The following is a 10871-nucleotide window of genomic DNA, read 5'->3' as shown; positions in this document are numbered from 1 at the left end:
CCCCTCATCTCTCAAATTTTTCTCTCTCCCCCACTCCCCCCCCACCTCTCTCTCCCCACTTCCCCCCACACCTCTCTCTCCAACCCCACGTTTCTCTCCACCCATCCCTCTCTCTCCTCCCCCCCACCACTTCGCCCCTCTCTCCTCCCGACCACCACCCCACCCCTCTCCCCCCCCCACCACCACCCCACCCCTCTCTCCTCCCGACCACCACCCCTCTCTCCCTCCCACCACCACCCCACTCTCCCTCCCACCACCACCCCACCCCACCACTTCGCCCCTCTCTCCCCCCCATCACCACCCCACCCCTCTCTCCTCCCGACCACCACCCCTCTCTCCCTCCCACCACCACCTCACCCCTCTCTCCCTCCCACCACCACCCCATCCCTCTCTCCCTCCCACCACCACCCCACCCCTCTCACCCCCAGCTCTATCTTCCCCACCCCTCTCCCCTCCCCCTGGCCGGCAAACAACACCCTAACTCACCACCTCAGGGCCCCATAACAAAGCTCCTTGGGCCGCGTGTTACACAGGCCTGCGGCCCACAACCTTTTAATCGCTGAATGGATATTTCCTCATATTCATTCAGATTTCGGGGAAGGTTTATTTTGCTTTGTCATGAAAACATATACTCTTGGCCCAACTAATTTGCCAATGTTAATACGCTGCTGTAGAAATACAAGGCCCCCTCAGACCTGTTTTTCATGTATAGGATACCCTTGTGTTTATGCCACAGCGTTTTATCATTCCTTTCCAGTTTTAGGGTTCATCACTCCTGCAGGACGGCTAAATCTATGCACCCACGACCCCCTCAGAGATGAAGGACATTTTAACACTTCCCCTGAACCCCGCCGCCCCCCAGCGTCCGTGCATTACCTATTCTTCTTCGTTCCCCTCTTTACTTTGGGTATTTGCCACAGTACAATTTGAGTACAGCTTTTGGACCCCTGGCTGCAGAGTATGTGTGAAATAGCACCGTGTTTTATAGAATCAGACGGACTCTCACTTTAAACTTCCTTGTGGTGACAGTCATCAGACAGAGCGGCCACTATTTCCTGTGGTGACACGCTACACCCGCCTGCCACCGCTAACAGCCTTCTCCAAATGATTTCCCGGCATTAGCAGCTAAACAGCACTTCTATGGCAGTGCCCCGGCATCTCCTCTCCCCAATCCTATAAGGCTGCAAATTCACTCCCTAAACAATTGCTCCTAATTGAGCCTCTTAATCTGATTGCCGTTGTTCCCAGCTGGCTGGCAGTTCCAGCACGCAAGACCCTCACCCTATTCTAATCTTGCTTGCTAACTAGCATGGGTTTTGCATAAGCAGCTTTGTTCCGAGCTCAGCAGACAGAACGGTTCTGTCAGTCCCTCCTGAACCTAAACCAACACGAATAGGTTTGGGATTCATTAACCTCTTTATTGATAAAAGGGTGATAGCAGGTTTGATTGTATGACTACTGATTTTCTAGGGCACCGACATTGTCACTGTCCAAGGATCTAAATGACCAAGATTTGAGCGTTCTGCACACATAAAAAAATGACTGGTGAGATTATGACATTAAAGAATAAGATTGAATGGATGTTGATGAGACTGACTGATGAGTTAAACGGCCTGATTAAGAGAAATGCCAACCAGCCCTTGCTTTTTAACTCTAATTGGATAACTGAGTGAGACTCGCTCAGTGAGTGATACTCAACAGACCTCAGATACACATGACCTTGGCTTCAGATCCATAAACCACCTTCTCTGCAGTTCTAAAAGTGGGGGTGATTAAAGGGCAGACTGTGAACAAGTACAAAGCCGCTCTTCCTCCATCCTCTCTCACTCTCTCCCCCTCACCTCTTTCTACCCCACATCTCTTTTTTTCCCTTTACCTCTCTCCCCTCATCTCTCAAATGTTTCTCTCCCTCCCCCACCTCTTTCCCCCCACTTCTATCCCCACCTCTCTCTTCCCCACCCCACCTTTCTCCGCCCACCTCTCTCTCTCTCTCCCCCCCCCCAACTCTCTTCCACCCCACCTTTCTCTTCCCCCACCTCTCTCTCTTCTCCCCAACTCTCGCTCCCAACTTTCTCCCACTCCACCTTTCTCTCCCCCCCACCTCTCTGTCACCCCCACCTCTCTGTCACCCCCACCTCTCTCTTCCACCCCACCTCTCTCTCCCACCCCACCTCTCTGTCACCCCCACCTCTTTCTCCCCCCCTACCCCTGACCTTGGCTTGCCAACCATAAAACACCTTCTCTGCAGTTCACTGTGCTAAACGTGGGGGTGATTAAAGAGCAGACTGTGAACATTACAAAGACGCTGAGGGCTGAACAGGCACTTATAGGCAACTGAGGCCGGCGGGGAATATAAACTTATTCCACATTTGGAAGAGACCGAGACTTCACCGGGGCGCTTTGGCTATTTTCCGCTTGTAACTCAATATCTGTTGAACCATATAACACGGCTTCAAGGGCTAGTGCGTCCCTCACCAGCACGGGTCCAGCCTGTTCCGTTGTTGAATGTTTGTTTATCGCTGCTTGGCAAGTAGTGGTGTGTCAGGCCTCGGGCATGGTCAGCGCTTAGGCGCTGACCCGTGCTGAGGCGCGCTCTCGCTTACCAGTGAGCCCCTGCAGCCGCAATGAGAGCGGCTTTAGCAGGGGCTCGCGCACGCTCGCGGAAGTGTAGGTCTTATGAAATTGTTAGATTCAAGCGCTCGCGGTCACGTGAGCGGTTCGCCCAATGAGGGCGAACCAGCTCCGTGACGTCACTGGACCACCCCCCGACACGCTCCCGGACGGCGCGCTAACCAAGGCCAGGGAAAGCACCCGCTTTCCCTCAGCGCGCCTCCGCACGGCTGCTGCAACCCTGGATGCAGCCTAAGGCCTCGGCCAGGATGGCGCCTTGCGCATGCGCGGCGCTTAGCTGTTTGCCAGGCAAGCAAATTTGAATTTGCCGCATGCTTGTGCCGCCGCGCATGAGCGCCTGCACGCTCGGCGCCACCCTGGCCGCAGCCTAAGACATCGCGGGCCCGATCTACCAAACGACACTACGGTGTAGTACAATTTATTATAAATGAGGCCCTGCCGAGGCTTCATGCCATTGTGTGAATGTGTGTTACATGGATGGCCAGAGCCCACTTCAGCTGCAGGGTTTTCATCGCTACAAGTGATCTGTAAGGAGGCCCTACAGGAACACTCGAGGATTCAGTGATAGGAACGGAGCTCAGCGTCTCGCTTCTGCGCTGCTAACAGGCAACATTTCAGCAGCTGATAAACACACGCCTGTCTGCCGCGAGGCTCTTAGGTAAGAAGAGCCGTATCCTGCCCCAGATAGCACAGCTCCCAGCCACTCTATCCCCCAGTGCTGAGCGGAGAAGCCCAGTGCTAAAGTGGCTAGCTTTGAAGTGGGTGAAACCCTGATACAATTTCTAGTGTCCGCTCTCCTCTTGATCTCGGGCATGTCACGTTACCTCCCCATACCTTAGACATGGGGGGGCTCAACTCCAACCCCCCTCCCATCAGGTCAGGTTCTCAGGATATCGCAGCTGCAGCACAGGAGGCTCAATCAGAGGCTTCAAGACTGAGCCACCTGTGCTGAAGCAGGGACTGCTTGAGCCACCTGTGCTGAAGCAGGGATATCCTGAATACCTGTTGAGACCGGTGGGCTTGAGGACTGGAGTTGAGCCCCCCCCCCCCCCCCTGCCGTAGACTACACAAATACATGGTAAGCGCTATGGGACAAGGACTCATGGTGTTTGCAAAATGATATGTACAGAGCTGAGTACACTCCACCACGTAAGGAAAGAAATATATTATTATAATGAACTGCACCTGGATGAATATGAGAAGGACGAGACGGTGGAAGGGGGATTCCTTGAGTGCTGGTTGTGTTGGCACAAGGTAAGGAGAGAGTATCTACTCACCGTTTTGGTCTAGCCGGGAACGTAACCAACACTTTCTGTGTCCGTTACAATGCGCCTCTGAGAAGTGTATGCGCGCCCCGCAGTGACAGGCAGGCTGGGCTGCTCTGCACGGGTACTAGCCACCAGCTCACGTTAACACCGTGTCCTAATCGCCAAATTCCTTGACCTCTCGGCCACCTTGGTCAGCCCGTTGGGGCACAGGAAAGGACAGCCGGACCAGCGCATTGCCATACGTCCCAGGGACGCCTGACCTTGTTGGCGTGGTTACTGCCAGTGGCTCATGACAGTATCAGTTGGGACGAATGAGAGTTGTATTACGTGCTAGAGCGGGACAGAGTATCACCTTACACTTCAGGCTGGTGCAGGGAGGGGGGGGGGGGGTAAGGATGACAACATTACTCTTTGCAAAGGAGATTTTTTTTCTGGCAAATTAGGACGTTTGAAACACTCTTTAAATAAAACGTGCAATATTCTGCTATTAAAATAATGTTTCAGCTCTCCCACAGCATGAGATATTCATTTCATCACCACAGGCCTCTCCCCGGGCCTCTATTGAATATGCGGTGAATCCGTCATCCCCGTGCCGGAGAAGACCTGAACTAGTCGCCTGCGCAGGGAAAGGATTCTCTGCAGCGGGATAGAGGCCCATGGGAGACACCAGCAGCCATCGCATGGTCTTCTCCTCACAGCGTTCTGCCGCAATTCTAGAACTTTCCATCAGATGCATTAAAGATATACAGCACAGTGATAGCCATTGATATCAAATAGTTTACAGCAGGGGTGGCCAACTCCAGTCCTCAAGGGCCACGGATATGTCCGCTGTTAAGGATATCCCTGCTTCAGCACAGGTGGCTCAGGCGAAGAGCCTGCTTCAGCACAGGTGGCTCAATCAGTCCCTGCTTCAGCACTGGTGGCCTGCCGGTGTCTCAACCAGTGGCTCAGTCTTTGACTGAGCCACTGATTGAGCCACCGATGCTGAAGCAGGGATATCCTGAAAACCTGACCTGTTGGTGGCCCTTGAGGACGGAAGCTGGCCACTATTGGTTTCCATCATATGGTCTCATTGTTTCTTTTATTCACTTTAGATTTGTTCATGTTTAATACCCTTTTGCTGCTAGATGGGTATTAATTAGCAATGAGCAATAAGTTGCATGCGGCCTCCTCTGGCAGTGAAGAGGTTAAACGTTCAATGTTCTATTTCTGTATCTCCCTCCCCCCATCCAATTAAAGTCTTTGTTTCATTTCAAACTTGGGGGGGCTATGATGAAGCAGGACCGCTCTTGGCACACGGAGCGGCGCGGGTCCGCAGATATATGGGTCATTGCTCCTGTCAGGAAGAAACATGGCAGCCGGTACCCGTGAGCCAATGAGCAACGGGGAATGATACGTTCTGGCACGAAAGTGGTTAAATCGGGGTCAGCTGCTCTTTCTCGCCTTGCTGTTAGCGGAATCGGACATGGCCGCAACAAGCCGCCATCCGGCGTTCTGGCCGCCGCGGAACCCCTCTCTGCAGCTGCTCCGCCGCAGGACACTCAGCTCCCGACCCTTTCGCCAATAAGGTAAGTTCATTTAAGGGGTTTTAGCGGTTAGGGGGTTAAGGATAGAGGTGTTAGGGTAAGGATAGGGCCTTATTATGGCGGCGAAACGACCGGTGGGGAGATGTCCCTGCAGCGAGGTGAGTGGCGGCTAAACACAGGCAGGGATTTGGTCGCAGCAAAAGGCCCATGACCAAATGTCCCAGACCGGCTGTCAGACGTACGCAGGCCTCTCCGGAAACTAAGGAGTTAAGTCATAGTCCGGGAATCCATAGGACAGGATTCAGCCAGACCAATAACTGGACATTGGCATCAACATTGAGAACACCGTGTGAGTGTGAGCACCACGTGTGTGTGAGCACCACGTGTTAGTGTGAGTAAGCACCGCTCACGTGTGTGAGTGAGCACCGCACGTGTGAGTGTGAGCAATGTGTGTGTGTGTGTGAGCACCGTGCATGTGAGCACAGTGCATGTGTGTGTGTGAGCACAGTGCATGTGTGTGAGTGAGCCCCGTGCGTGTGTGTGAGCACAGTGCACGTGTGAGTGTAAGCACCGTGCATGTGTGAGTACCGCGCATGTGTGAGTGTGAGCACCGTGCATGTGTGTGAGTGAGCCCCGTGCGTGTGTGTGAGCACAGTGCATGTGTGAGTGTAAGCACCGTGCATGTGTGAGTACCGCGCATGTGTGAGTGTGAGCACCGCGCATGTGTCTGATGATCTTGAGAAACAGTTTTTAAGACGCACCTCCATATTGAGCTCCCCCTCCCCCTATTTTCACGCTGCGCTCTCTATCCCTACCAACATATTCTGACATTTCCTTTGCGTCAGCGACACTCTTCTCTCTGCCGCCCTAACCACGCAGTGCATTGAATAAAGGGAATAATATGGCGCCCCATGTTGCGTATAAGATATGATGGTGCCTTTACTTTTTATTGCTCAATGATGTCTTCTCTCTACCCCCTTTGTGCCTAAAGCCCTCTCCCGCCTTAAACCTCTCACTGACTGCCCCACACCTCTGGAATGCCCTTCCCCTCAGTACCCGACCAGCACCCTCTCTATCCACCTTTAAGACCCACCTTAAGACACACTTGCTTATGGAAGCATATGAGTAGCACTGTGGCTGATAATTTTACACCTCATACATAAACCTTGGCCCCCTGCAGACACACGACCCTCCTACTGTCTCTGTACGTTCTTCATATCTACCAATTAGATTGTAAGCTCTTCGGGACAGGGACTCTATTACTGCTATGAAGCGCTATGTACATAAATGGCACTATATAAATAAAGACATACATACATTGGATCACGATCATAGTGAATGCCTTATCGTTGATCAAACCATTATTTTTTGGATTAATAATATCAATTCACACAAACGTCCTTGGAACACCAGTTAAAATATCAGCAGATAAATGGCAGAATAACATGCTATTTTATATAGACAGTGTTTTGGCCCTGTATAAGAGTGCTTTTTCATGGGAGGGGGATTCTTTCACTGCACCAAATAGTTTGCGGATAAAAACGCCATGTTATTTTACCTAGTAATTAGCTGGACTGGTTTGCTCAGAAGTTTGACTAGTACTGTAACCTGTGAGGCTTGTGACTTATTGTGTACGGTTAAGTGCCGTCCACACCTGCACACCGGTCAGCAGTGAGGGTGGCTGGGTAGTACCCTAGAGTATTTGGCGTGCCAAACAATTACTAGAGCTACGTGAAGACGGACATATAAAAGGACTTTTCTTGGATAACGGCATTTGACAGAGTGATAGGAGGTTTGGAAGCTTTCAAAATGTCGTCCCATACTTCTGTATCAATGAAAATATTCTGTTCATGATTTTGTTGAGTGGTGATGGTTTAGGGGTGGTACCAAAGAGTATATTACAGCCACCAACAAGAAAATGTATTCGTAAGATATCTAATATTACAGTTTTAGTTACGTTTGTTTGTATCTAAAATATTAATCTTATTAAAGGCTAATGAATCAAGGCAATATGTGGATTAAATTGATCCTTATCCATTTATCTTGGATGCTTATCATTGATTTAATTGATACGTGTGAAATTCACATGGATGGATCTGAAAAATGAAGGTGTTAGGTGACTGGTCTCTTTACCTTGCCGGATAGAGATATATCTTCTGTTGGATGCCATGAAGACAACCTGTGGGTGACTTTCCTCCAGGTCAAATAGTTCGTCCTTGCCAGGTTTAGAACTCCGCCCAGATTTCAGGGTCCCTGTAGGTCCCATAGGTGTGAGATATTTCCCACTGCAATCTTTGAAGGCCAGCTTTCCTGCCTTGAACTCCAGGGTGTAGCCTGTCCCATCATCCAGATCCTTAACCAGCTTCCCATCGTTACGCAGGTACCGGTTGTCACAGGTCTTCAAGCAATACTTCTTGTCCTGAAAGACCAAGGTGATGAGGGAGTCCACTCCCCACGGGATGTTGCTGTCCGTGGAGATTTCGTCCTCCTGGGGGCTCAGATGTGCATACCGCCTTCTGCTGACACTGAGAAGGTTAGCTTGGGGGTGGATGGCCAGATGCACAGCCCAGAGCTCTGACTCCGTGATGGTCTGCGCAAAACACGACAGCAGGTCCTCCGAACCTCCGAAGAATCGTTTGTATGGATCGGACTGGAGAGCCCACCGCCCATCCGACTGGGCAGTGATGGAAAATCGGCAGTCTCTCTCCGGCTTCTCAGCTTCGCACGACACTTTCCCGTCTTTGTCAGAGGACAAGTACCTCCCCAGGTGATGGCTTTTTAGGTAGACCACTGAGCTATCCACCTCGTCCTGCTCCAAAGTCCATATCTGCTTCTTCTTGAGGCTTGGAGCAGATGCATAGACCTTAAAGCCGAAAGCTTCCGCTGTCAGGTACCTGTTATAACAATTGATCAAGCCAAACTGGATCTTCAGGATCTGGTGTATCCCATTGGTTGGCATATTTTTTTCTCTCCTTCGGAAAGAAATATCCCTATTAGACCGTAAACGAAAGTGTCTCGTGTTACCGGCGTGCCCCCGTCCGAACGCAGAGGGTAGGCACTTTGTCAGCAGCCCTGGGAGATCTGGATTAAAATGAATCAACTTAGGAGAACCTCTACCTAACACCCAAATGATGCGACGTTGATCCGGCTCCTGATGCTCCTACTTTGGGCTGTGTCGGCTGCCTTCCTATAATCCGCACGCAGTAATACCACTGGCATCGCCCTCCCAGACTGGACGCAGAGAGGGACCTTCCTCTTCACATGTTTACTTCGGACACAGACTGCTCAGCCGAGTGGTAGCTGCAGCCGGTTTAATTGGCCACATCTAGGATTACACAAACTCTGTCCCAGGTTTTCAGTGAGCCGCGAGCCTTCGGTAACCAATAGTGGTGCTTTTGCATAAGCCACAAAGAGGCTGCATACAGTGAAACAATGGTCCTTTTGTCAAGTCGCTTCTCAAATATTCAACTCTCCTGAGTGAGCACTTTCTCCCTGTTTACACAGAGGCCCTTTAATTTATTTCACCTCACAGGAGAGGTGGCTTTTTTTTTGGGGAAAGTCTTCCTTTAATGCCCCCTCCATACAAAATATTCGTACCGGTTCCCTATCTCGTTCGTCTGACTAAAACACTGCAGGTGAAAAACAAAAACAAAACAGTGCGGTAACCTAACCCTTCCCTCCTCCCCATCAGCCGAATTCTGTCTGTATCTTTTCCTTTTTGCACCTGTATAAAATTACCTGCTTCTCTGATTCCTGCGGCGCTTCTGTAGGTCACCCAGCAGCCCCCAGTCTGCAGCCCAGAGAATAATCTGCTTAACAATTATCCTGATAATTATTTTTTTGGGTTTAATCCGTTTAGTCTTACTCTGGCTCCCTACTGTGCTTTGTCTCCATCTGTCTGTAACCCCATCAGCTCTAAATCCTGGGACCTGCATGGTGCATGGGTTGTCATGAGGGTCACTCACGCCATTGGCTATGACCTTGAAAGCTGAGTGGGGCACTTTCAAGGTCATCCACTTGGTAACGGGTAATAAGGTGCTTTACTTCTGTTACACTCAGGGGCAGCATTTAAGGCTAGGTAAAGGGAGCAGCGGCCCCAGGCCTTAAATAATGATGGTGTCTGGTTTGACAAATGTTATGATATCCCAGCAAGGAGAATACAATAACCCCCGCCTGCGATGTGCTGTTTGTCCCTCCAACTGGAAAGGGACCAGAGAGGAACCATACATGTCTCCCAAAAGCTTTCTATTTTGAATAACATCGCAAATAATGCAAATATATTTTTTAGAGGACTCTTGGATATGGGCGCCTTGGTTTTCTGAAATCGTGTAACGCAACCCGTGCCATACTCACCTGTTCCGTCACTGCACATTATATCCTTTACTACACTATGAGAGTTGTGCGCTGTCTTCTTTTTATTTCTAGTAGTTCCCGAGATGACAAAGCCATCTGCAGGCTGCGGTCCCAGTCAGCGCTGAAGCACGTGCGCCCGGCGGGGGGGGGGGGGGGGAGGGGGGATGGGCACAGCGCTTCACTGCGATCTGGTCTGCGGGGTAAGGGAGTGATTGCGAAGGGGGGGGGGGGCATGGCCACACCTCCGTCGCAAGTTGTAAGCTCAATTTGCATGTCTTTTAAAAAAATGGTCGTGCAGCGCGGCTGCCAAATGCGCGCGAAGGTGCGTACTGGGCCCAGCCCCATTGAGGGGCGGTATTTATACGCACAGCGCACGCCGAGCCATGCGCTGTAGAACGCACTGGTTGCGCTTATAATGCTGGCGACGTCGCCTGAAAACAAAAGCATAGTCACCGTCGCAAGCGCTTATTGTAAAAATTTGGAAGCCGATAAAATTAGATTTTTCAGAGGCTGTCGTCACATGTGATAAATAGTATAATTTTTGTGTAACTCTTTGTGTGTCACTATTTTTGGTGTGTAACGCACTGTTCCTTTCACTCACGTTATTGATACGATGTTACATGTTGCAATATTTGTGCTCAGTCACTTACTGCTGGGGGCCTAACACTTCTTTGCGCGTTCGTAGCCCATCATTGTATTGACACAATATTGATTCACAATTTGGCGCGCGGCATTTCTTTCACGGTTACACTCTTATTAAATACGGGCGCCTTGATTTTCCGAGAATGTATTTATAGCGCAGCCCAGATCACGGGAGCCGTGGAATCTCTGCAACTCTCCATCCTCCGTGAGGCATTCAGTGGGCTGCAGTAGCGCCTTCTCCATGCTCGTGCTGGGTCAGCTCTATTCAAAGGAATACACTTCTCCAGTGGCTTTCACAGCATGTCGAATAGGGGGGGGGGGGGAATGTGAGCCCTTAACTAGTCCCTAAATCAGGGGGGGCTCAACTTCAGTCCTCAACCCTCCCCCGCCCCCCCCCCAACAAGTCAGGTTTACAGGATATCACTGCTTCTGCACAGGTGGCTCAACCACT

At 50.8% G+C, this 10871-nt stretch overlaps 1 protein-coding gene across 1 annotated transcript in view; it reads right to left on the bottom strand.

Annotated features, from left to right (window-relative positions):
* Positions 1 to 9155, bottom strand: part of FSCN2 (fascin actin-bundling protein 2, retinal) — a 15600-nt gene extending 6445 nt beyond the window's left edge. The window contains exon 1 of the mRNA XM_075580061.1: positions 7559 to 9155. Coding sequence (XP_075436176.1) covers positions 7559 to 8384 — 826 coding nt within the window. The 5' untranslated portion in view covers positions 8385 to 9155. The remainder of the gene's footprint in view (positions 1 to 7558) is intronic.
* Positions 9156 to 10871: the final 1716 nt, after the last annotated feature.

The sequence above is a fragment of the Ascaphus truei genome, chromosome 22, assembly GCF_040206685.1.
Source record: "Ascaphus truei isolate aAscTru1 chromosome 22, aAscTru1.hap1, whole genome shotgun sequence".
In the NCBI taxonomy this organism is placed as follows: domain Eukaryota; kingdom Metazoa; phylum Chordata; class Amphibia; order Anura; family Ascaphidae; genus Ascaphus; species Ascaphus truei.
This window is presented reverse-complemented; position numbering and strand designations above follow the sequence as displayed.